General features: G+C 40.3%; 4 protein-coding genes across 11 annotated transcripts; 3 read left to right on the forward strand and 1 right to left on the reverse strand.

Annotated features, from left to right (window-relative positions):
* The first annotated feature begins 529 nt into the window (after nt 1-529).
* LOC115728067 (ubiquitin-conjugating enzyme E2 10-like) lies at nt 530-25,169 on the forward strand. 2 transcript variants are annotated; one of them, XM_048278572.1, is made up of 6 exons: nt 530-534; nt 10,603-10,612; nt 24,223-24,327; nt 24,440-24,567; nt 24,660-24,764; nt 24,851-25,169. In XM_048278572.1, exons 3-6 carry the CDS (start codon nt 24,258-24,260, stop codon nt 24,992-24,994), a joined length of 447 nt encoding a protein of 148 aa, XP_048134529.1. In that variant the 5' UTR covers nt 530-534; nt 10,603-10,612; nt 24,223-24,257; the 3' UTR covers nt 24,995-25,169. The 2 variants fall into 2 exon arrangements, with proteins under 2 accessions (XP_048134529.1, XP_030514254.2); XM_030658394.2 differs by lacking the exons at nt 530-534; nt 10,603-10,612 and having other exon boundaries at nt 24,032-24,327.
* LOC115732949 (rac-like GTP-binding protein 5) lies at nt 2,880-7,238 on the forward strand. The gene is made up of 7 exons (XM_030663632.2): nt 2,880-3,063; nt 4,261-4,348; nt 4,449-4,558; nt 4,668-4,731; nt 6,478-6,542; nt 6,665-6,730; nt 6,828-7,238. The coding sequence occupies exons 1-7, from the start codon at nt 2,965-2,967 to the stop codon at nt 6,930-6,932; spliced, it is 597 nt and encodes a 198-aa protein (XP_030519492.2). The 5' UTR covers nt 2,880-2,964; the 3' UTR covers nt 6,933-7,238.
* Nucleotides 12,533-14,599, reverse strand: LOC125314972. Of its 5 annotated transcripts, XR_007198317.1 has the most exons (5): nt 14,244-14,599; nt 13,776-13,854; nt 13,412-13,688; nt 12,771-12,854; nt 12,533-12,666 (listed from the first exon to the last, which is right to left on the reverse strand). XR_007198317.1 is itself a non-coding variant. In XM_048278567.1 (3 exons), exons 1-3 carry the CDS (start codon nt 14,595-14,597, stop codon nt 13,507-13,509), a joined length of 615 nt encoding a protein of 204 aa, XP_048134524.1. In that variant the 5' UTR covers nt 14,598-14,599; the 3' UTR covers nt 13,339-13,506. The 5 variants fall into 5 exon arrangements, 2 of the variants coding, with proteins under 2 accessions (XP_048134524.1, XP_048134525.1); XR_007198318.1 differs by lacking the exons at nt 12,533-12,666; nt 12,771-12,854 and adding an exon at nt 13,000-13,323; XR_007198316.1 differs by lacking the exons at nt 12,533-12,666; nt 12,771-12,854 and adding an exon at nt 13,000-13,331.
* On the forward strand, nt 18,554-23,018 carry LOC125312496 (rac-like GTP-binding protein 5). Of its 3 annotated transcripts, none has more exons than XM_048278569.1 (7): nt 18,554-18,751; nt 19,961-20,048; nt 20,149-20,258; nt 20,368-20,431; nt 22,258-22,322; nt 22,445-22,510; nt 22,608-23,018. In XM_048278569.1, the coding sequence occupies exons 1-7, from the start codon at nt 18,653-18,655 to the stop codon at nt 22,710-22,712; spliced, it is 597 nt and encodes a 198-aa protein (XP_048134526.1). In that variant the 5' UTR covers nt 18,554-18,652; the 3' UTR covers nt 22,713-23,018. The 3 variants fall into 3 exon arrangements, 2 of the variants coding, with proteins under 2 accessions (XP_048134526.1, XP_048134527.1); XM_048278570.1 differs by lacking the exon at nt 18,554-18,751 and adding an exon at nt 18,758-19,545; XR_007198319.1 differs by lacking the exon at nt 22,608-23,018 and having other exon boundaries at nt 18,556-18,751; nt 20,368-20,495; nt 22,445-22,496.
* Nucleotides 25,170-25,270: the final 101 nt, after the last annotated feature.

The following is a 25,270-nucleotide window of genomic DNA, read 5'->3' on the forward strand; positions in this document are numbered from 1 at the left end:
CCACAAGTGCGTCCAGCCATCACGGAACCGGCACCATCGTTGGAGGTCGCTGCCGGCCGACCGCTAGGTTCATAACCACCCTTTTCAGCCTCTGTCCATTCGAAACTCACATACACCGCCGTACCACTACCAAAGCGAAAAGGACCAAAAGAGATATATGATAAACCAAACCATCACGCAACAAACGTGTAGATTGACATCCAGACCGATAATTTACCACTATTGTCTCGGACGTCTCCCCGGCCGGCTAAATTAACGACTTAAGCTTTTGATCGAAGGTGGGTTATCTCCTCAACAAGCTCAAGTTTTGCACTCTCGCTTGGATCTCCTTATAACGAATGTGCTTTGTCGAAAAAGGACGACAAAATACCTTTTGAGATACAAATCGATTTGGATACGAGCCGAGAAAGGTCGCAAAGGATCTTTTTGCTGATTCTTAGACAAGAAATGCAAATGACGAGAAAAATTAAAGGCTTGATTTGCTCCAAAATTTCCCACAAAATCTGATTTTTTTGGATTTAGGAGTTAGCTTCTGTTTTCCGCAAGCATAAATTCAGTAAGCTCGGCAATAAACCGTAAGAAATAAACTGAAAGTAAAATCGAACGACTGATCGGTCTTCTTCAATTGATTGGCGATAAAGATGTAAAGTGGGTGGGTCGGATCGGATTTGGATTGGATCTATCCAACCCATATTAATCTATTTAATCCGTTTTGACCCATTTTCATGAAATACAAATCTAACTATCTATATCCGACTCAATTCATACCCGACTCAATCCATACCTGTCCCGATCAATATTTAATTAAACACTTCTATATTTAACTAAATCATAGGATACCTACTTGCTTATAATAATATGTTAAAAAAATGATACTACTAAAACACTTTCTTTCAATATCAATCTAGTGGAAGAACTAATACACTTGAGATCCACAAGCCAAGTTCAACCCAACCGTTGATTTAATGGATCGAAAATGGGTTGAAAATGAGTTTAATTCTATGACTCATTTTTTATGCATCTGATTCAATTTGAACTTTTTGGACCCATTTTCATTTTCATGGGGCCTTTAAAAACTTACAATCCATTTTCACAAAATATGACTCAGAAAATGAGTCATTGACCCATATTGACCGTTCTTTGCACATATTACAATTTAAAAAGTTAAAAGTAGTTATAAAGAAAGCTACACAAGCTACGCCTGGCCTTCGTGATCTGGCACTACTTATCTACAAACAGTTAATTTCGAAATTATTGACTCTGCTACAACCGCACGGCCTTCTTTTCTTCGATGGTTGCCATCTTCCACAACTGCATCCGAGACCCACTCCACTAGCGAAGAGTCTTGTTTATCCCAACAAGTGATGGAAAAAGTTCATTTGAAGTGTCAATATTTATGTACGATGTTTATTTGGTGTCAATACTTTTTTTTAATCACTTAAGTACCATTTTTTGAAAAACAATTATTTGAGTGCCAACTACGGTGAGCGTAGCCGAATATCTTACGTGGCGTTTACTGACTCATCGCAAGATCCCAATCAGCAATAAAAAGGCCAAAAATTTTAAAAAAAATGCACCTAATATTTAAAAAAATTAAAAATAAGTCAAAAAATTAAAAAAATACAAATACAAATAATTTAAAATGGCTAAAAAAGCATTAGGGCTTCAGCATTTGTATATGAAAAATGATAATGCCACCTCCATCACTTTTATATGCAAAAACATCAAAATTTACTCACTAATTTGTTCTGAAAAAGTAAGAAAATTAGAAATTAAGCTAAATAACTAAAAAAAAAGTAAAAAAAAAAAAATAAAGCAAAGTCGGCAACAGCAATGGCTCGCATAGCCATCGACGCCGCCCGAAATGGCTAGCGATGGGTGGGGGCTGGTTGGCCGGCGGGTTGGAGCTTGCCTCGCGGACCGCTAGCAAGGGACAATAGGCCCTCGTCTAGATTCGGGAGGAGGGTCACGGCCCTCGCCCACCTGGCCACAGGCCGGCGACCCTCACCCGAACCCCACTAGTGGTGGCCTCGCGGCCATGCCCGGGCATGCGTTTACTAGGCCTCGCCGGCGGTTGGCGGGCGACCCCCGGCCTACAGGCCAACCGGCCCCCACCCATCACCGGCCATCACCAACAACGATGGGGCGGCGGCGGCGAGGGTTGTGCAAGCCCTCGCCGCTATCATGTTGAGCCTTTACCTTTTTTAATTTTTTTTTTTTATTTTTACTTATTTTTAATTTTAAGACTGAATTTTTAATAAAAATTGCCACATGGATATTTTAAAATAAAATTTCCACGTGGATTGATTTTTTAAGAAAATAATTGCCACATGAACTTATAAATGACATGGCACTAAACCGTTTTAAATAAAAATGTCATGTATATATTTTGGCTGGAACCACTAAAAGTGATCGCTTTTCTTTTGATTTGACACTTAAATTATCCAAAAAAATATTGATACCAAAGTGAGTGCCGTACATAAATATTGGTACTCCGGATATCCTTTTGTCCAGCGAGTGATGATAGTTTCAACCCTTGCTCCTTTGACGGTTAGATGGCGTCCTCTTCCTTTGACAATTTTGTTTCTGTATTCTTTTATACTTATTCAGCTTCCTCTATTTACCGATTTCCTTCACTCCAACACTCGGTCACACCATTAGCAATCATTTTCGATTTGAGACGGACTCACTTGTCAACAGATATTCGTAACCAACCTCTTTGCCCAAATTGGACAGGAAAATGAAATTCGACGAGCAAAATTGAAACGAAAATTAAAATGGGTCAAGGGAGAGAAAAGTATTATTGAGCTACCCATATCTGGCAAACAGGAGTCTCTCCTCACTCCCCGGTGTGTGCGCGTGCGTCTCTCTCCCTCTCTCTCTCTCCCCTCCCAAAGAAAATCTCTGAAAAATTCGGAGTAAAACAAGCCTGTCCTGTCTGAAAGTGGGTCGACTTGGGTAAGAATGAGCGCGCCGAGGTTCATAAAATGCGTCACGGTCGGCGACGGAGCTGTAGGCAAGACTTGCATGCTCATCTCCTACACCAGCAACACCTTCCCTGCTGTAAGCGAAAATTCACTCAAGACTTGAGCTTTTTTGGCTTCTTCTTGGTTTTCCCTTTCATCGCATTAATGGTTTTATCCTTGCTTGCAGCAATTGGACTTAATTCCTTTTGTGGGTTCAATCAGTGTAATTTGGTGGCTGCATCGTCTTTGAAATTCTCTTATTCGGGTGCTGCGGAAGGGGGGTGAAGTAGTTCGAATTTTGGGTTTACAAGAGGGATTTGAAACTGATAATTTGTCGGGTCTCTTTAGGTTGTTGATTTTAGGGATTAGTGTTTGTTTCTTGCCTCCAATCTCTACTATTTCTTGGTGACAAAATGAGAAGAAAGAAAGCGAGCATTGGATTTTGGTAATGTTTTTGTAGGTTTGTGCTAACCTGTGTGCATTGGAGGAGTTTGCTGCTTTTGTTACATAGGAATTTTGTTTTCGAAATTATGCTTGTGACGTCTCTGTTTTTAGTTATCTTTTTGGACTAAATTATGCAAGTAACACGGTTGCTATGGCCATAGCTAATGGGTTCATTTTCACACAAAGCCTCATGTGGAGATCAAATGGTAATGACTCTTTAAGTCTTACTGTTTGTAGGATGGACTCTGAAATCAGAGTTGATTTGGGAAATCTTTTTATGAAGACATGAGGATTTCTGCAAAACTTCTCAGTGTTTGGCTCTTGATGAGTTTGTTTTTGGGTGAAATTTGAAATACTCTCACTAATTGTCCACTTTGCAAAGCGATATCAGTGTCCTTGGTTCTCTGTAGTGGGAGGTGTTATTCGATGAATACTGGTGGTTTGAAGGTACGGTGGATCAGGCAGATTATTTGCTGGATTGTTTACTGTGGGAGAAAGATTAATCTCTTCGTCTGCACAAATCACTAGTGACTTAATGAACCAAGTTGTCAAACTGTAAGATGCATTTATATTGTGAAGGTAAGCTATGTTTCTGCTGGGGACAATTCAACGAGTTACATTAGAGCACTTACTATGGGCTGTATGCGTCATGCTTTGTTGCGTGTATATAGGGTGTTTTCTCTAGCTAGGGCATGCGATACACTTGAAGAACTGAATGCTGGATGTTGTACTCCAAACTAAGCTTAGTTATGAATTCACCATTTGATCATATGTATGGTGATTATTGATCTGCGCCTTGTTGAATTTAAGAGCTATGTTTGGATTCTCATGTTATTTTACTCTGTAACAGGATTATGTGCCAACTGTATTTGACAATTTTAGTGCAAACGTGGTTGTTGACGGAAGCACTGTTAATCTGGGGTTGTGGGACACTGCTGGTTTGTCCTCAGTCTCTGATGATGACAATTCCTTCACTATGTTTTTGCTGAGATCCGTTTCTTCCTGTTCTGAGCGGGATGCCAATTTCTAATGCCACAGGCCAGGAAGATTACAATAGGTTGAGACCTTTAAGTTATTGCGGAGCAGATGTCTTCCTGCTTGCGTTCTCTCTCATAAGCAAGGCTAGCTATGAAAATGTTGCCAAAAGGGTAAGTCTTGCGCATCTTAAGTTCTTTTCTCGACTTCTGTATTCTCTCTTCGCCTGCATGATCAGACAACATTTGTTGATCTTATGTTTTTTTTCCCTTCAATGTTCAGTGGATTCCTGAGCTGCGTCATTATGCACCTGGTGTTCCAGTTATTCTTGTCGGGACGAAGCTTGGTTATAGCCTATGGCTTTCCCTTCATTCTCCTATTACTTAGTAGCAGATACCATACCCTTGTCGGTAGAATAATATGATTTACTTCAATTCTTGGCATCTTTCTCAATGCCATATGGTACATTTTTTGAGATGGTAGTTTTGCTTGCCCATTAGTTATGTATTTAATCATCGAATGGCATTATCTGTTCTCATGTGATTTGCGACTTGATATTGATCTTAAAATGAGTATGGCCTGCACGTCTTTGGTGGACCACTCTGCCCGTTCAACTGATTAAATCAGGGCGAACTGGTGAAAAGGATTTAGTCACTGGTGATGAGTCTCGAATAAGCGACCTCAAGGTTCAAAGGGGTGCTGCCTAGCCATCCGATCTGGGCAGCGATGATGTGCTTATTTCCTTTGTCTTTTCTTTTAAAATTTTGAAAAGTTATGAGATATTTCTGAACTTGTGTCTCAAGGTGCATTCTTTTGTATACATAACATACTTAATTGAATTAGTCACTGTAATTGGACCAAAAAGCTTAACTGGTAGGATCAGTTGAACTGCAGACCAACACTTGCTTGGTTCTTAAACCATTTGGGTTTCAAAACAACTCTCTCTCTCTCTCTCTCTCTCTCTCTCTCTCTCATAGCCATGGCAGTTTAGAGATTAAAATCAATTTAGAACCTTGCTTGTAATAGAAAATTTGTGAAGCAAAAGTTTTCCGGGTGTAAGTTTCCCTTGTGATCCTATTCCTTACATATAGCGCAGTGCTAACGAGTGTGTTTATGTATGACATGTCGATACTGATTAAGTTGGGCAACTAAAGAAAATAACTTATGTCAGATGAATACATGTAATTGTAAGGAGGGGATGTTCGGAGGAGAGAATCAGAATAGTTGCAAGAAGAATACATTGCAGTCCTGGAACTTGAAAATATTGATAGCACTGAACCTAATGTTTGGTTTCTTACCAGCAAAACACCTTTTATCTTCTAAATAAATAAAAAAAATTAAAACAGGTACGGTATCAGTTACAACAGGTCTTTTATGTAGCTGCGAAAATCTACTTTCTGAAGCTACGTTGAAATTAAGTACAACTGCTTGTGCTTCCATACATTGTGGATATCCTATATCTGAAAGTATTTATGGTCCTTCGAATCAATTCTCTAGCTTTCTAGTTATTTATATTTTTGGCCACTATTTTTTTGGGTATATCATCAAAGATAATTTGTTTCGAAGTTTCTATTTAGTGTGGCTTTTTATACTTTGATTTTAGTTGCTCTTGCACCCCTTCCTTTCTTTCTTTTTTTCCTCAAATATATACCAAGAATGCTCCCAGGTTAGAGCCACCTTGTTTGGTAAACTCAGGGACAGTATCCCGTCCAAGTAACTTGCTTGGTCGGCATACATGTTCATGGGAATCCCAGGGTAGTAATTGAAATCACAGTGTGCTTTGAGTGTGATTTAGCACATGGGTTCATGTCAGATCTCTATCTTAATAACGTGATTGCTGGTTTCTATTTGTTGTTGACGAAAGGTTTACTTGTAAAGTGGTTTGTCATCCATGCGTAGCTTCCTGCACAATACTGTGTGGATAACTGGGAAGCAACAGTACTTTTTGTGTGATCTTGTTAGCCTTTATGAGACGGTACCTGATTTCACTGATCAGCACTGATATCCCCTATAAAATGACACTGCAGTCTTGTTATGCTATCCCAAGCAACCATTTTTTGTTCATTTTCATGACATATATTATTCCTTACAGATCTACGAGATGATAAGCAGTTCTTCTTAGACCACCCTGGCGCCGTCCCCATTACCACAGCCCAGGTACCCCTTATGCTTCCTTTAGATAGTTTCAGCTTTAATTATTTATTGGTTGTTATCGACATCTTTTTGACTTATTTTCGAATGAGCTTCCCTAAAACATTTAAATTCTTTCTGTTTTGCAGGGGGAGGAACTAAAGAAACTGATAGGGGCTGCTGCTTACATAGAATGCAGTTCAAAAACGCAGCAGGTTCTTATCATCCAATTCCACTCACATTTACTATTTACATGTTGGATTGAATGATCTGTCATTTCCTTACTTGAAGTTTGTTAATTTGGGATCGCAGAACGTGAAAGCTGTCTTCGATGCTGCCGTTAAGGTGGTCCTGCAGCCGCCTAAACAGAAGCGAAGGAAGAAGAGAAAGGCCCAAAAGGCATGCTCTATATTATGAGCACGACGAGAATAGCAAGAAGAAAGAAATCCTTTCTGGTATGGAGAAGTAATTAACTACTGCAAAACAAGGATTAAACAAGTGATGTTAATAGTCCTAACTGACAGCCTAGGAGATGTCGACAGAGCATTGCAGTTCTGCTTGCTGCACCTCGTCTGTGGTCTAATATCATCATGAAGGGCTTACTTTAGATGCAGGTAACTAGCAGAAAATTTCATAAAAGCTCTAGAGAGTTGTATTATTTTTCTTTCGGTTGAAAAGTCGCATTTTTACCACTACCATGCATTGTCCAAGTGTTTTTCTTGGGTGTTCATGTTGATGCAGTTGTAGTGTTGTAGACATGGATGCCCCTCTGATTCTGTTTTCCAAGTTGATCTCTCTCTCTCTCTCTCTCTCTCTCTCTCTCTATAACATCAGGACCTACCTTTCCATCATCTCTAAGGGGCCGTGTCTTGGACCTTTTCTGTCTCATGCTGTCGAGTTGCCAATCCCGACCTACCTTTTTAAAACGCAACTTGCCGGGTGAGACATACTTTGGTGACTGTGATTATGAAACTTGGGGCATTCAAATAAGGTGTTTGAATTGCACAGAAAGAAGAGGCACACAGAATTGGAAGGCCATTAAGTGCAAAGAGAATGTATTGTGATGGGGACAGATATAAAGGTGCACAATGTGAGGTCTATCTTTGAGATGTCAGAATCAACATTTGCCTTTTAATCTTCAACAACAGATCAGAGTGGTCCCAAGATTCTCAAGAGCTTCAGCTTAACGCGAATTGCCTTTTCCTTGATAACAAAGTCGGTTTCAAAATAGGTTCCAAGATAAACAAGATCGGTTCTAGGTTCCAAAAACAGAGCACCGGTTATAATAGGGTCGATTTTAGGGTCTAGGTCTGGACCTACCCACTTGACCGATGCTCACCCCTAATTCTTTCTATCTCATGAGATTCTGCATCAGACCTCTTACTCCAATACCCCCAGCAGAATGGGTGACGAAACGAAAAAATTGCCGTCTCTTGGATATTGCTCATTATCTACTTTCTCGTATGAACATTCCCAAAATGTTCTAGGGGCATGCTATTAGACATGGCCAAATGGAACCGTGGGCCTAGAACCGGGCGCAAAATCGGCCCATAGACCGGGCCCAAGGTTCCAATCCATTTAAAAAAAAAGGGGAGGCCCTGGGGGAAAAGAATCGTTCGACTCGAGAACCGGCGGTTCCCAACCGAAAACGGAACCGGCCCAGAACCGGCGGTTCCGAACCGAAAACGGAACCGGCCCGGAACCGCCAGGCCCGAATCGAAGCTGGAGCATTTGGTTCGGCCGAATCGGAACCGGCGGTTTGGCCGAACCTACCATGTCTACATGCTATTATTATAGCATGCTCTCTCGTAAATTGCCTCCCATCCTCTGTGCTTTGTGGGGGCATATCTTTCTCTATTCTCCATCCTACGAGTCCACTTTTTTTTTTTTTTTTACTACTTTGTGTATTTGGATGTGTTTGTTTTGTGCGTCGTCTTTCTCCTTGTAATTATAAGCTCGATTCACGGGGCGACAAGTATGTTTTCTTGGGTACTCTCGAACTCAAAAAGGGTATAAATGTTATAGTCCAGTTAATTGACGGTGATATGTCTCGACGGATGTGACCTTTTTCAAGGACCGGTCATATTACTCTTCTACCGCCCAACCGGCGACTCCTTTCAAAGATACTTTGTCCTCGGCCATGGCTCTACTACCGCGTGTCCCTTTGACGGGTGTGCTCGAGCCATTGCCCGATTTTCGGTTCTTTGACCGGACCTATCAATGGTGCCATTCTGTTCAACATGAGGTAGTATAGTCGCCGCCCCCATTAGACATGTATGATTCTCCACCAATTAATATCCAGGCCTACGATTCGCCGGTTTCCTCTAAGCTCGATCCTCCTATCGATATTCCCATTGCATTGCACAAAGGTACGCGTTCTTGTGTCGGTCAACCCAATTCTTGATTTGCACCATATTCTGGTTTGTCTTATTATACACATACTCGTCACCCTCTTTCTCGGGTTTTATCCTACGATTGTCTTTCTCCTATATATTCCTCATTTGTTGCTTCGGCTCTTGCCCATCCAAGTTGGTGGCGAGCTATAGAGGATGAAATGCGGGCACTACGGGATAACGGGACATGCCAACTTACCTTTGTTACCGATGGCAAATAAGGCGTGGGGTGCCATTAGGTTTTCATTGTGAAGTGTCAACTAGATGGCTCTATTGAGCGTCTAGTTGTCAAAGGTTAAACCCATACCTATGGAGTTGATTGTGATGATACATTCTCTCCTATCGTAAAGATACCTTTCGTTCATTTTTTCATATCTCCTGTTGTTCGATATGGTTGGACACTCCATCGGCTTGATATCAAGAATACATTTTTTCATGGCGACTTGGCGGAGGAGGTATATATAGAGCAACCCCCGGGGTTTGTTGCTCAGGGGGAGCCTATTGGTGCTTGTTGCATGAGTGAGGCATTATATGGGTTGAAACAGTCTCCTCGTGCCTGGTTTGGCATTTCGGTGATGCGGTTATTCGGTTTGATTTGCGGTGTTATATCGTTGACTATTCCGTGTTTAGCTCCACTTCTCCCGGAGAGTGTGTGCTCCTGGTTGTATATGTAGACAATATTATCTGTGGGCATAAATTTGAAATAATTTTTACAAATAGAGTTTAGCACAAAAGATATGGGTTGCTTGCGGTATTTCTTAGGTATTAAGGTGGCCTATTCATGTGATGGTATCTCATTATCATAGCAAAAATATATTATGGATATTCTTAGTGAGGTTGGTTTTATTGGAGTGAAATCGTCGACGAGTTCAATAGATCCTAATGTGAAGCTTGATGTTGAACATGGCGACTTACTTCATTATCTGAGCAAGTACCAGAGGCTAGTGGGGTAATCTCAACTATTTAACTATTAATCGACCGGATATTTCCTTTATCGTTAGCACGGTTGGTAAGTTTATGAGTGCTTCTCGCACTATACATTGGGAGGCAGCGCTATGTATTATTAAGTACTTGAAGGGAGCACTGGGTAAAAGACTTCTGTTCAAGAACCATGGACATATTAGTATCATCGGCTACTCTGATGCTGATTGGGCTTGGTGTCCTATCGATAGGAGATCGACTTTTAGTTGTTGTGTGTTCTTGGGAGGTAATCCCGTGAGTTGAAAAAGTAAGTAGCAACGGGTTGTGTCCCAATCGAGTACAAGATCCAATGCCAATTATTATAGACATACACATGTAACCGATACACATAAAAGCTGCTAGCTCATGTGATTAGTGAGTTGTTTTGGTTGGGAATGCCGTTATTTGAACTCAGCATCTCATCTTTAACTCCCTCAGTCCTATGTTGTTATAACCAGTCTACTATGCATATTGCTTTAAATCCAATTTTACATGAGCACAGGTAACATATTGAAGTAGATTGCCATTTTGTGTGAGAAAAAATTCACAACAAGGAAATAACACTTCAATACACGTGGACCGAAGACCAACTTGCTGATCTTTTCACTAAATCATTTTGGGGTAGTAGAGTGACTACTTTATGTAACAAGTTGGGACTCTTTGATATTTATACTCCAACTTGAGGGGGAGTATTCAAACATTAATTGGGCTTATTATTAGCAAGGGTAGTTTAGTCTTCTTCATTATTAGTGAGTCCTAATACTCACTATATACATTGATGTAATCCATAATTATGAGAATAACAGCTCTTCCCCTTTCGTTTACTCCATGCAACAAACCATCCAATATCCGAAAGGATGATCCCAGAACCCAAAATTGTACCTAGAGGTCTTGGAATCACTTTCCACAAATATACGTATGGTATATAATGATTTTGAAAATTGGTAAGTCACGGCAACTATGCCCGCTTTATAGACTAAGCTTTAGGTTCCAATATGGATTGACACCTTGGATCCGGTATTTCGCAATTTCACTTGGACAATATTGGGCTCGTTTGGAAATCTTATGCGCGAGCATCCCCAAGGCTGTTGACACTTAAAATAATCCAAGAAAGACTCGTGACGAGCACGTGAGGAAGCGATAATCAGCTACAGGAAGGAACACCGAAGCAAGGTACGTACCAATCAGAAAGGTGTCACGTGTCGGGGTATACTCTGGCACCACTTCCTTCTAAAGCAAGAAAAAGCGCGCGGAGAGAGGCCACGATCGAGGCGGTTGGCGGTAATCCCCACGAGGTAAAAAAGAAAATGTGCGAAGACTGGGAAACCGTCATCCACGTGGCTTATGGAAAAGAGCGGAGCGTGGGGCCAAAGGAAGAAACCGCTCAACGGTTACCAAAGAGCTTGCCTATAAATACCTCGCAAGAGCAAGATACACACACAACAAATCCAAAACACTTGCATTTTCAACTAAGCTCTTAGCCTTTAGCCTTTAGCCTAGCCTAGCAGTAGTTTTTAGATTCCCGTCGTCGATTCAATTCCGGCGAGTATCATATCCAGAGTTAGGTGTCGTCGATTAGATTCCGGCGTCTACTCATTAGGTTCAGCACCGTTGATTAAATTCCGGTGTTGCACCCTTCACCCATCTTGTCCAAGATCGTCGATTCAATTCCGGTATTGTGTCCTACAATCCCCCATCCAGTGCTGTTGATTGAATTCCAGCATTGTGTCCTATATCATCTCCCGACCCCGTCGATTTAATTCCAGGATCGTGTCGAGACTTGTTTTATACTGCTACTATTACACCTATTGGGCCGTCGAAGTTGTCGAAAGTCTATTTGTAACGCGCCCTTTCGTGTAAATCTACCGCATTTGACACTCTCTGTCCAAAATCGACCCGTAACTCCTTTTCGAAAAACGAAAGGATTAAGTTCGATAAAAGATTCTCGCGTAAGTAACCCTCTTTGGGCCATAGTCAATTTGGGTCTAGAACCCATAACCAGCAAAGCTCCGTCGAAGGATTTCGACGCACAACAATCTACAAAAATCATGCGAATTGACATCGGACGGAGGAGATACTGGCCTAAAAAGACCAAGTCTCGGCTCGAAGGGCGTCACGTTACCTTGGGGCGGCCCGAAATGTCTACATAGAACCTTGGCAGCAATGAGTAGGGGGTGAGTTTGTTCCTTGATCTCTTGCTCTTAAATTTTCTGAAATTGAATGCGCTTCTCCCGTTTCTCTTATTTTGCATGTTCTTCTGTCTGTAGATATCGAGAAACTCACTTTCAATGTAAGTCTCGACTCTATTGGTTTGAAGTTCGTATAGAAATGCATGCTAGGATGTCGTAATTTCTAAATTGCATCCTCGCGTTGCCCGTTTTAATAGTAAAAAGTAATGTAAGCTTAAGATCACTCCTCCTCAACTTCCATGAACACACTATTAAGGTTTTAACAAGTGTTCATTCTATTTGACTTTGACCTCATCATAGAAATAGTCACATTATTCTCTCTCCTATCTCTCTCTCTTTCTCTCTTCATCATGCTTTGCCCGCCCTAGCCTTACACACTTCAAACCACACCGGCTTGACAAAAGCAATGTCAAACAGGGTGTAGGTGCAGACTTATCAGAGTTTGATTATGCGCCTACTTCATCTGAAAGTGATGCTTCAAACCTTCATTAAACTCCAGAGGCAAGACGTCTACACTTCCAGGGACCTCTGCATTTTCCTTTTACAAAAAAAGAGTTATCATTAGAATGTTTGGCACCAGTCACCAACTGTGAACTCTCCCGGTGTCCCCTGTCTGTCCACAGCATATAATTACAGATTCACTCAAGTTAATCTGGCTCTCAAATATGACACCAAAGAATGGAAAATGTGGGGCTGAACCTAGGACCTCTCACTTCGTAAGGCAGCTGCGTGAAACCTATGGAGACCACCGGCACTATGCCAAACGACTCCCATGAGGACAGTGCCAACTCCTCTATCTGCCATTGTGGTTTGGGAGGATTAAGTCCACAGAGAATCACAAGACAACATGTAAAGGCATCTGCAAGTCCACCTTAATGAAAGATGATTCAATCTCCTTCATAATCTGCCCTGAATTTACAGAGGACAAGAATGGCCACAGGATGCACCAGGAGAACTAGATGATTAGCCACCCGAATTTGTAGGGAATTACAGATGATATTCCACAAACAGAGCAACATTGCAAAGGTAAACCTAGTATAGTAGGACCTACAGCGCCATCTTAACTACGCATTGGTAAAAAGTACACTAGAAACAAATCCAAGACAAATCAGTGCAGATTTAATTGTGCATGAAGATTCATGAGAGAGAGACAGAGAGACAGAGAGGCATTCTTGGACTGATTACCCGACGATGCCCCCCACCCCAACCCGCGTAGTCCTTGCAGAATTGATCATTCATATAGGATACTGGCAAAACTCCCCCCACCTGCAAGACTAATGAATTTCCTCTCAATTATTGTCAGCTTGAAAAGAATGCCGATCATGAACATAATAAGCTAGCACCACTTCAATACCTGGTGGAATAATTCTAGATTGTACTAGAACACCAGCTCCTTTTAGAAACAGATGGCCTTAAGCATCCAAAGCCGAGCAATCCAGGTTCATTTTCCTAGTCGGGATCGGAGCTTCTAATGGCATGATTAAAATTGTGCAACTCTTTTGAGTTCGAACCATATATTGCTTTGATGGTGTCTCTACAGCAACCACATGCCTCCTTATTGAACTTCTTCTTATCAATTCCGTATAATGACTTGAAGACATCCGCCTCGACACGACAGAAATAGGGACGGTCTGCAAAATCAAGTTAAGAGTTTCACACCAGAACCACTCCACCCACTATCTGTCCCATTTTACTGCCGTTGTGAAAGGAGCAGTTACCTGGATAAATAGAGCATTTCCGTGTGCTTTTCTCAAAGTGTACACACCATCCATCCGGACCTATCATGCTTCTGTAAAGCTGGAATTGCAATGATAAAATGAGAAGTCGCGCAAACATTGTCATAGTGAGCTTAACGATGCATGTCGCAGTTGCACATAAAAAAAGCTGTGCGATGCTGTAGAGGCGAAGACACAACGTCATGCACCAAATGAGGTTCTTCTTTGTAATGCCAGAATATCGAACAAGTTCCCGTTTTTATCTGACTACTTAAAATTTTTCGGGCAAAAAGTTGCACCCTGTTGAACAGAACACACAGAGTATCAAGCCAACTCACTGGAGGAGGTTTAAATTTTCACCTGATAAATCTACCTTCACGTTACTACTCCTCTGAATCATTTCATCAAACAGCTGGTGTGGATGGGGTGATGCAAAAGAGAACAAAACCAATCACGATTTGAAAACCAGACCTCGACGTCACCAGGGTTATCGAAGATCTCTTCGGGAGTGGCGAAGGATGGACCCTTGTCCAACTTGCAGCACGCGCCGCAATTCTCCACGCACCGCCACAGAGGCTCTTTCTTCTCGCGACCGAAGCCAGCGAAACTGGAACTGTTGCTGCTCTGTTCGGTCTTCGACGCCGTCTTGGTTTTCCGTTGTGGCCGGCGAGCCGCCATGTCGATCGTGCCTAGGCACAAATTCATCGACGTCGACATATTGCCGAAGTTTTTCAACCAGAGGACCTTTTTTTTTTTTTTTTTTGGGTCGCAAAAACGAAAGAGGATCGAATTCAATGTGGTCTCCTTGTCGGCCCGAAACCTCATCCACATAGGTTTAGTTTGATTGATTTTCTAATTTAAGTAGGTTGTTGGAAAAAAGACATGCAATGTTGGAGCCAAATTTCCAAGAAGAGCTTTTGGTGTTCAAGGTAATAAATTTTGTGGTATAATTTGTGAACTGTTTTCTTTTTTCGCTGTAAAATTGAGATATTATTTGTGACTTGAATGAGATTGTAATCATTGTTGTATAGCTCGATTTATAGTGATATAGTAAGTATCACTAATACCGACTTTGGGCATGATACTACAAGTCGACACGTTATTTCTCAAAAAATAGGAAGGACATTGGGACATGTTGTATGTTTAATGTATATTTTCATATGATGAAGGACATTAGAAGTGCCAACTCCGGTGAACTTTGTCGAAAATCTTACGTGTCATTTACATGGCTCATTGGAGGATTCCGGTTAATAAAAATAAAAAAATCTAAAAGTTAAAAAATAAAAAAATAAGCAAAAAAATTCAAGCAAATAAAATATAAAAATATGAAAATATAAAAAATTATATGATTATAAAAATTCGTGGGCAGCGATATTTTTTTTAAAACTTTTAAAACTTTTTTTTTCATATCCAAGATCCATCGGCCTCTACCGAGCCAATAGAAGTAGTGACTATACGAAGGGAGATTGCCCAGAACCCACCGCGGGCCCCACTTAAATCGAGGAACGCCAGGAGATTTGAACCTCAACATTTTATGGGAAAGAAGGGTTCAAGCTCAACCAACTACGCCATGCGTAGGTAGGTAACTTTTTTAAAGTATCGACTAAATTTTTCAATAAAATTGCCACGTGGACTAATTGTTCAAATAAAATTGCCACATGGACGTATTTTTGAATTATAAATAATGTGACACTAAAATGTTCTAAATGTAAATACCAAGTATATTTTTGGCCATGATCTCTCCGTTGACACTTAAGTAATCGTTTTTTCTTTGATTGGCACTTAAGTGAGCTAGGAACAAATTTTGGCACTAAAGTGGACGCTTTTACATAAATTTTGGCACTTAAGGTGTCATTCGCCATTTTTTATATACATGATAAATTATTATGTGAGTTTCTCAAAAATATCGCAATAAGTTTCTTTTTCTTCTTCTATTAGGAAATCATTAGTTTTTTTTTTTTTTTTGCTTGCTAGGCATAGTAATTTTAGGGTGGCAGGATATATAACTTAAGTATACAAACTTTGGATAGATTTACATTTGGACCCTAATTTATTGTAAATGATTAAAATTGACTCTATGCGTGTCGAAATGGTATGTTGGGATATTGAGCTCATGTATCACTGGCGTGTCCGGATCGCTAACCACGTTTCCAAGGTCTGATACCTATTGATCACATGTCGGTCAAGTGTTGGTGCTTCTTAAGTGGTATCTCATGCTCTTTTGCCCGTAAAGTAGATCTTACCAACCGAACAGCGTAAAAGTCAATGTTCTGTTCGATTTATTCTTCATGTTCTGTTTATCTCATTCTTCGATGATTTGTTTTTCTTATAGCCCGAATAGCATTCCTAAGAATAACGGAGGAGGACAAAAAAGAGCAACAGGGCAAAGACAAGATGCGATTTTTCTCAAATCTAAATCAAGAGATCAACTCACTCCTTGACTGTAGGTCATTTCGTCGTGATGTATTTCAGTCGGGTAATAACATAATCAACAGTTAATAACTAATTAAGGTATAACCTAATGATGATATAATTAAATGAAACATATCATGCATCGCATAGTAGAAATATTGGAAGAAAACCAGGTAATGACAAGAAAAAAAGCTTATTTGTCTGGTTAGATTTGTACGGAAAAATTGTTTAGAAAACCCCAAAGCTATTATACGCTATTAATTCAGGTTTAAATTTTTCCATGATATCAATTCAACCCTAAACTTTTAATGATTTGCTAATGTAGTCATTCCGTCTAGTTTTGACAAAAAATTGCTGATATGGATGCCGATCAATTTGAATGCATGACCAGCATTGATATAGACAATTCTTGCTTTAGTATAGATTTTTGAATTATTTATTTATCTATTCCTTTTCCTTCTTTTTCTTTGTTCTTTCTTGTATTTCCCTCTACGGCAGTTGCCAGTGGTTGGGGTGCACTTGGCTCTTCTCACCGACCAAAAGCAAGGTCGTCATGAAGTCCTCACCTTGCCTGATCTGGTAAGGGCCAACCCTCACCCTAGTTGGCAAGGGCTTCGCGGCTCTCACCGAGGGGCCAACAACGGCATTTTCTTAGGTTTTGCGTGGCTTTTTCTCATTATATGGCCAATTGCCATTAAAAACATGAAATTATTCTCATTGTAACATATTTACTATAAACTTTTTTATGACATTAAAAATCTCAAACTATCAAAATTTCGTCAATGAAAATAGCTAAAACCCTACCTACATGTACGTCGAAAAGCAAATGATGTTGACATAGCACTCACATAACTTAAGTGAAATAAGAACGACGTTGAAAAATCATTTGAAGGAATATTGATGGAGAGTAAACGTGTCACATAGGTACAAGTTCATAGTTTTTTATGCCACAAGAAAAAATTCATGGTAAATGCATGACAATGGGCATAACTTGAGATTTTGATGTCGCAAAAAAAAAAGTTAAAGGTAAATGCGTCGTAGTGGACATAGTTTGAAATATTTTGTGATTTTTTTTTCCAAAAGTGAAAAATAAAAAATAAAGAATCAATTTAAAAAAAAGAAGAGTAATCAGCGAAATTACGAGAACCGAAGTCCATACAAAGCTCAAGAATAAGCCCAGTCCACGAGGCTTACAGCGAAGTCCGTCGAAAGTTGCCTGATTCCTCTAAATCATCGCTTCTCTCTCAATCTAAAACCATCATTGCACGACTAAGTTTGCTCAAGCTACTTCTGACTTTCTTCTTCTTTCTTCTCCGCCTTCTCCTCTTCTTTTCTCCGGTAGGGTGAAATGGATGCAGCTGCTAGCATGATTGGAAAAGCTATTATTGCTTATCCAACATGTGATGACGCATAAGATCAGCACCGTAAAAACATGACGTCTTCTTCGGCCTTTACGGTATAGTATTGCAAGTTTGACACATTGATGAGGTGCCATTATGTGGGTCCATACCTTGTGAAATTTTGTACGGCCACCGCCGACTGTTCTAAAAGGTTAAGATGTTAAATGAAGACATGATTTATTACTATTTACATACTCTTAACGTTCCCCTTACGCGTAAACTAGACTCTGGCCTTCGTCTAAAGCATGTAGCTAAGCAATTGGGAAAGCAAATAGGGGCCCGGAAGATTTGAACTTTGAACATTCTACTCCGATATCATGTGAGATTTTGTGGAACCATTTTTAACCTTTTTAAAAGGTTAAATTATTAGACGAAAGGCGTGGTTTATTATCATTTATATATTATGACACTCCCCTCATGCGTAGGCTGGACTTTGGCCTTAGCCTAGAGCTTTGAAACATGCAATTTGGGAGGCAAATAGGGACGTGGATATTTGAACTCGGGACCTTCTGCTTTGATATAATTGTCCCCTCCCGCGTAGGTGAGACTTTGGTCTTAGCCTAAAGTGTAGAAATATGCAATTGAGGAGGTAAATAGGGGCCTATAAAATTATCAGTGATCCATTTACAATCTAGCCCACTAAAAGCGAGTTAAAACAAATGAGTTTGTAATTCGTATTGACATATCTAGTTATGATATTCACAATTTATAGATAGTCAAATACTCGTGGGGGCATTCCAACGAATCTTGATTAACGTTTCTTTAAAACTCTTAATTAATTCGTAACCAACCTCTTTGCCCAAATTGGACAGGAAAACGAAATTCGACAAGCAAAATTGAAACTAAAATTAAAATGGGTCAAGGGAGAGAAAAGTATTATTGAGCTATCCATATCGGAACCGGATTCCCTAACATTGCTTGGCAAACAGGAGTCTCTCCTCACTCCCCGGTGTGTGTGCGTGCGTCTCTCTCTCTCTCTCTCTCTCTCTCCCCTCCCAAAGAAAATCTCTGAAAAATTCGGAGTGAAACAAGCCTGTCCTGTCTGAAAGTGGGTCGACTTGGGTAAGAATGAGCGCGCCGAGGTTCATAAAATGCGTCACGGTCGGCGACGGAGATGTAGGCAAGACTTGCATGCTCATCTCCTACACCAGCAACACCTTCCCTGCTGTAAGCGAAAATTCACTCAAGACTTGAGCTTTTTTGGCTTCTTCTTGGTTTTCCCTTTCATCGCATTAATGGTTTTATCCTTGCTTGCAGCAATTGGACTTAATTCCTTTTGTGGGTTCAATCAGTGTAATTTGGTGGCTGCATCGTCTTTGAAATTCTCTTATTCGGGTGCTGCGGAAGGGGGGTGAAGTAGTTCGAATTTTGGGTTTACAAGAGGGATTTGAAACTGATAATTTGTCGGGTCTCTTTAGGTTGTTGATTTTAGGGATTAGTGTTTGTTTCTTGCCTCCAATCTCTACTATTTCTTGGTGACAAAATGAGAAGAAAGAAAGCGAGCATTGGATTTTGGTAATGTTTTTGTAGGTTTGTGCTAACCTGTGTGCATTGGAGGAGTTTGCTGCTTTTGTTACATAGGAATTTTGTTTTCGAAATTATGCTTGTGACGTCTCTGTTTTTAGTTATCTTCTTGGACTAAATTATGCAAGTAACACGGTTGCTATGGCCATAGCTAATGGGTTCATTTTCACACAAAGCCTCATGTGGAGATCAAATGGTAATGACTCTTTAAGTCTTACTGTTTGTAGGATGGACTCTGAAATCGGAGTTGATTTGGGAAATCTTTTTATGAAGACATGAGGATTTCTGCAAAACTTCTCAGTGTTTGGCTCTTGATGAGTTTGTTTTTGGGTGAAATTTGAAATACTCTCACTAATTGTCCACTTTGCAAAGCGATATCAGTGTCCTTGGTTCTCTGTAGTGGGAGGTGTTATTCGATGAATACTGGTGGTTTGAAGGTATCTGACATTGTACGGTGGATCAGGCAGATTATTTGCTGGATTGTTTACTGTGGGAGAAAGATTAATCTCTTCGTCCGCACAAATCACTAGTGACTTAATGAACCAAGTTGTCAAACTGTAAGATGCATTTATATTGTGAAGGTAAGCTATGTTTCTGCTGGGGACAATTCAACGAGTTACATTAGAGCACTTACTATGGGCTGTATGCGTCATGCTTTGTTGCGTGTATATAGGGTGTTTTCTCTAGCTAGGGCATGCGATACACTTGAAGAACTGAATGCTGGATGTTGTACTCCAAACTAAGTTTAGTTATGAATTCACCATTTGATCATATGTATGGTGATTATTGATCTGCGCCTTGTTGAATTTAAGAGCTATGTTTGGATTCTCATGTTATTTTACTCTGTAACAGGATTATGTGCCAACTGTATTTGACAATTTTAGTGCAAACGTGGTTGTTGACGGAAGCACTGTTAATCTGGGGTTGTGGGACACTGCTGGTTTGTCCTCAGTCTCTGATGATGACAATTCCTTCACTATGTTTTTGCTGAGATCCGTTTCTTCCTGTTCTGAGCGGGATGCCAATTTCTAATGCCACAGGCCAGGAAGATTACAATAGGTTGAGACCTTTAAGTTATCCCGGAGCAGATGTCTTCCTGCTTGCGTTCTCTCTCATAAGCAAGGCTAGCTATGAAAATGTTGCCAAAAGGGTAAGTCTTGCGCATCTTAAGTTCTTTTCTCGACTTCTGTATTCTCTCTTCGCCTGCATGATCAGACAACATTTGTTGATCTTATGTTTTTTTTCCCTTCAATGTTCAGTGGATTCCTGAGCTGCGTCATTTTGCACCTGGTGTTCCGGTTATTCTTGTCGGGACGAAGCTTGGTTAGAGTCTATGGCTTTCCCTTCATTCTCCTATTACTTAGTAGCAGATACCATACCCTTGTCGGTAGAATAATATGATTTACTTCAATTCTTGGCATCTTTCTCAATGCCATATGGTACATTTTTTGAGATGGTAGTTTTGCTTGCCCATTAGTTATGTATTTAATCATCGAATGGCATTATCTGTTCTCATGTGATTTGCAACATGATATTGATCTTAAAATGAGTATGGCCTGCACGTCTTTGGTGGACCACTCTGCCCGTTCAACTGATTAAACCAGGGCGAACTGGACTCGGTCCTGTTTTCTTAGAATCAATTTTGGCCGTATGGACCAGTTAAATGTATTTTCTTCCATCTGTAGGCTTCATATGTTTATGAAAAGGATTTAGTCACTGGTGATGAGTCTCGAATAAGCGACCTCAAGGTTCAAAGGGGTGCTGCCTAGCCATCTGATCTGGGCAGCGATGATGTGCTTATTTCCTTTGTCTTTTCTTTTAAAATTTTGAAAAGTTATGAGATATTTCTGAACTTGTGTCTCAAGGTGCATTCTTTTGTATACATAACATACTTAATTGAATTAGTCACTGTAATTGGACCAAAAAGCTTAACTGGTAGGATCAGTTGAACTGCAGACCAACACTTGCTTGGTTCTTAAACCATTTGGGTTTCAAAACAACTCTCTCTCTCTCTCTCTCTCTCTCTCTCATAGCCATGGCAGTTTAGAGATTAAAATCAATTTAGAACCTTGCTTGTAATAGAAAATTTGTGAAGCAAAAGTTTTCCGGGTGTAAGTTTCCCTTGTGATCCTATTCCTTACATATAGCGCAGTGCTAACGAGTGTGTTTATGTATGACATGTTGATACTGATTAAGTTGGGCAACTAAAGAAAATAACTTATATCAGATGAATACATGTAAATGTAAGGAGGGGATGTTTGCAGGAGAGAATCAGAATAGTTGCAAGAAGAATACATTGCAGTCCTGGAACTTGAAAATAGTGATAGCACTGAACCTAATGTTTGGTTTCTTACCAGCAAAACACCTTTTATCTTCTAAATAAAAAAAAAAATTAAAACAGGTACGGTATCAGTTACAGCAGGTCTTTTATGTAGCTGCGAAAATCTACTTTCTGAAGCTACGTTGAAATTAAGTACAACTGCTTGTGTTTCCATACATTGTGGATATCCTATATCTGAAAGTATTTATGGTCCTTCGAATCAATTCTCTAGCTTTCTAGTTCTTTATATTTTTGGCCACTATTTTTTTGGGTATTTCATCAAAGATAATTTGTTTCGAAGTTTCTATTTAGTGTGGCTTTTTATACTTTGATTTTAGTTGCTCTTGCACCCCTTCCTTTCTTTCTTTTTTTCCTCAAATATATACCAAGAATGCTCCCAGGTTAGAGCCACCTTGTTTGGTAAACTCAGGGACAGTATCCCGTCCAAGTAACTTGCTTGGTCGGCATACATGTTCATGGGAATCCCAGGGTAGTAATTGAAATCACAGTGTGCTTTGAGTGTGATTTAGCGCATGGGTTCATGTCAGATCTCTATCTTAATAACGTGATTGCTGGTTTCTATTTGTTGTTGACGAAAGGTTTACTTGTAAAGTGGTTTGTCATCCATGCGTAGCTTCCTGCACAATACTTTGTGTGGATAACTGGGAAGCAACAGTACTTTTTGTGTGATCTTGTTAGCCTTTATGAGACGGTACCTGATTTCACTAATCAGCACTGATATCCCCTATAAAATGACACTGCAGTCTTGTTATGCTATCCCAAGCAACCATTTTTTGTTCATTTTCATGACATATATTATTCCTTACAGATCTACGAGATGATAAGCAGTTCTTCTTAGAACACCCTGGCGCCGTCCCCATTACCACAGCCCAGGTACCCCTTATGCTTCCTTTAGATAGTTTCAGCTTTAATTATTTATTGGTTGTTATCGACATCTTTTTGACTTATTTTCGAATGAGCTTCCCTAAAACATTTAAATTCTTTCTGTTTTGCAGGGGGAGGAACTAAAGAAACTGATAGGGGCTGCTGCTTACATAGAATGCAGTTCAAAAACGCAGCAGGTTCTTATCATCCAATTCCACTCACATTTACTATTTACATGTTGGATTGAATGATCTGTCATTTCCTTACTTGAAGTTTGTTAATTTGGGATCGCAGAACGTCAAAGCTGTCTTCGATGCTGCCATTAAGGTGGTCCTGCAGCCGCCTAAACAGAAGCGAAGGAAGAAGAGAAAGGCCCAAAAGGCATGCTCTATAGTATGAGCACGACGAGAATAGCAAGAAGAAAGAAATCCTTTCTGGTATGGAGAAGTAATTAACTACTGCAAAACAAGGATTAAACAAGTGATGTTAATAGTCCTAACTGACAGCCTAGGAGATGTCGACAGAGCATTGCAGTTCTGCTTGCTGCACCTCGTCTGTGGTCTAATATCATCATGAAGGACTTACTTTAGATGCAGGTAACTAGCAGAAAATTTCATAAAAGCTCTAGAGAGTTGTATTATTTTTCTTTCGGTTGAAAAGTCGCATTTTTACCACTACCATGCATTGTCCAAGTGTTTTTCTTGGGTGTTCATGTTGATGCAGTTGTAGTGTTGTAGACATGGATGCCCCTCTGATTCTGTTTTCCAAGTTGATCTCTCTCTCTCTCTCTCTCTCTCTCTCTCTCTCTCTATAACATCAGGACCTACCTTTCCATCATCTCTAAGGGGCCGTGTCTTGGACCTTTTCTGTCTCATGCTGTCGAGTTGCCAATCCCGACCTACCTTTTTAAAACGCAACTTGCCGGGTGAGACATACTTTGGTGACTGTGATTATGAAACTTGGGGCATTCAAATAAGGTGTTTGAATTGCACAGAAAGAAGAGGCACACAGAATTGGAAGGCCATTAAGTGCAAAGAGAATGTATTGTGATGGGGACAGATATAAAGGTGCACAATGTGAGGTCTATCTTTGAGATGTCAGAATCAACATTTGCCTTTTAATCTTCAACAACAGATCAGAGTAGTCCCGAGATTCTCGAGAGCTTCAGCTTAACGCGAATTGCCTTTTCCTTGAGGGTCAAGGGATTAAGTCTTGAGCCCCCCTATAAAGATGGCTTGCACAATCAGTTTGTGACAATTGGTGGGTTGTGCCTCGGGGGTTATCTAAAGAAGCAACTCTTGCATTTGTGAATGGAATCAATGAATATTTTACTACTCGAGGCATTTCCTCCTCTTTTCTTTGTTCTTTTCTTGTTTTGGCTGGAGCTATCCTACCTTTTTCCTCGGTTCCTTCTTTTCACAAAAAAAAAATAAAAATAAATAAATAACAAAGTTCAAATTACCTTGGCCATGTGGGAAGTAGGGATGCAATCAGGTGACGAATCGATCCGATTCAATTTGTGGTAATAGCTAGGCACTCTCTCCCCGTCCGTGCACGTGCGTAAGGACACGCTTGTGTATGTCGGAATGGCGTCATTACAAGATTGCATTCTCGTTTGGCGGTAACGTTAAATCCTGATTTTATTGCTGATAAAATTAGGCCATGTCTATCATGTTCATCAGATTTTAAATAGATGATTCCTGCCCCCATCTTCTTTTCTGCAAGAACTTGATTCTTTCCCCACCATCTTCCTTTCAAAAGGAATCATTCAGCCAAGCTTCCCCTCTTCTTCCTCACCACCACCTCAAATTCCTCATTATAAACACCACCACCACCTTCCCATTTGGCTGTGTATACTGTATAGAGCTGCATATCATTGACCCATCACAACCTGTTCCCCTTCAGTTCGCTTCTTCTTCTTCACCTTGTAACATATTTGCTTCAATGGCATCCAAAAGGATTCTGAAGGAGCTCAAGGACTTGCAAAGAGACCCCCCATCTTCCTGCAGTGCAGGTACTGGAACATTCAGGGCCTTGATTAAAATGGGGTCTATGCTCAAAACCATATTTAATTTCTCTCCACAAAAAGAGGAAAATTATGTCAGTGCTTGAGATGTGTATTTCAGGTCCATTGGGTGAGGACATGTTTCATTGGCAAGCAACCATCATTGGCCCAAATGATAGCCCTTATGCTGGTGGAGTCTTCCTTGTGACCATCCATTTCCCACCTGATTATCCTTTCAAACCTCCAAAGGTTCAAATATCAGGCCAATTCTTCTTTTGTAGGGTACTTTTCAATTCAAGCCCAAGAAATTCTATAATTAACTTTTGGGGGAAACTTTGCAGGTTGCTTTCAAGACCAAGGTGTTCCACCCAAACATCAATAGCAATGGGAATATATGCTTGGACATCCTTAAGGAACAGTGGAGTCCTGCCCTTACAATCTCCAAGGTATATCCAATACCCAGTTGAAGAATTTGTCCTCAACCTATCTGATTCCTTGCCAATTCGGATCGATATACAAGTGATTCTCGCAGGTACTGTTATCCATATGCTCGTTGCTCACGGACCCAAACCCCGACGACCCGCTCGTCCCGGAGATCGCCCACATGTGCAAGACCGATAAATTTAAGTACGACTCGGCGGCTCGCAGTTGGACCCATAAATATGCCATGGGTTGAAGCCAAAACGTACTCCGAGATTTAAACTAAAATCCCATCACGTTTGTTATGCTGCAACAGATTCAATTCATCCCCACCCTTCACCCAAAGAAACTATGTTGTCCAGAAATGTATGATTGTCATTTGTGAAATCTCTGAAATAAAATTTGGTGCGGGGGCTTTTCAATTTCGAACACATTATCTCTACTCTCTGTATGCAGTGTACTATCTTATACTATATGTTCAAGAGCTATTAATCACCTTATCAAAACATTATTATGACCATCTAAGTGAAAT

This window comes from Rhodamnia argentea, chromosome 5 (genome assembly GCF_020921035.1).
Source record: "Rhodamnia argentea isolate NSW1041297 chromosome 5, ASM2092103v1, whole genome shotgun sequence".
Lineage (NCBI taxonomy): Eukaryota > Viridiplantae > Streptophyta > Magnoliopsida > Myrtales > Myrtaceae > Rhodamnia > Rhodamnia argentea.

What these genes read in the sequence shown, in the direction of transcription:
- LOC125312496 (XM_048278569.1), top strand. Translation starts at nt 18,653, where the DNA reads ATGAGCGCGCCGAGGTTCATAAAATGCGTCACGGTCGGCGACGGAGAT. An exon ending in TCCCCATTACCACAGCCCAG is followed by an intron (nt 22,323 to 22,444) that starts GTACCCCTTATG and finishes TCTGTTTTGCAG; the next exon opens with GGGGAGGAACTAAAGAAACT. An exon ending in GCAGTTCAAAAACGCAGCAG is followed by an intron (nt 22,511 to 22,607) that starts GTTCTTATCATC and finishes TTGGGATCGCAG; the next exon opens with AACGTCAAAGCTGTCTTCGA.
- LOC125314972 (XM_048278567.1), bottom strand. Translation starts at nt 14,597, where the DNA reads ATGAGGTTTCGGGCCGACAAGGAGACCACATTGAATTCGATCCTCTTT. An exon ending in ATAACCCTGGTGACGTCGAG is followed by an intron (nt 13,855 to 14,243) that starts GTCTGGTTTTCA and finishes TTGCAATTCCAG; the next exon opens with CTTTACAGAAGCATGATAGG. An exon ending in GAAATGCTCTATTTATCCAG is followed by an intron (nt 13,689 to 13,775) that starts GTAACTGCTCCT and finishes TTGATTTTGCAG; the next exon opens with ACCGTCCCTATTTCTGTCGT.
- LOC115732949 (XM_030663632.2), top strand. Translation starts at nt 2,965, where the DNA reads ATGAGCGCGCCGAGGTTCATAAAATGCGTCACGGTCGGCGACGGAGCT. An exon ending in CCAGCAACACCTTCCCTGCT is followed by an intron (nt 3,064 to 4,260) that starts GTAAGCGAAAAT and finishes ACTCTGTAACAG; the next exon opens with GATTATGTGCCAACTGTATT. An exon ending in TCCCCATTACCACAGCCCAG is followed by an intron (nt 6,543 to 6,664) that starts GTACCCCTTATG and finishes TCTGTTTTGCAG; the next exon opens with GGGGAGGAACTAAAGAAACT.
- LOC115728067 (XM_048278572.1), top strand. Translation starts at nt 24,258, where the DNA reads ATGGCATCCAAAAGGATTCTGAAGGAGCTCAAGGACTTGCAAAGAGAC. An exon ending in ATCCTTTCAAACCTCCAAAG is followed by an intron (nt 24,568 to 24,659) that starts GTTCAAATATCA and finishes GAAACTTTGCAG; the next exon opens with GTTGCTTTCAAGACCAAGGT. An exon ending in CTGCCCTTACAATCTCCAAG is followed by an intron (nt 24,765 to 24,850) that starts GTATATCCAATA and finishes TGATTCTCGCAG; the next exon opens with GTACTGTTATCCATATGCTC.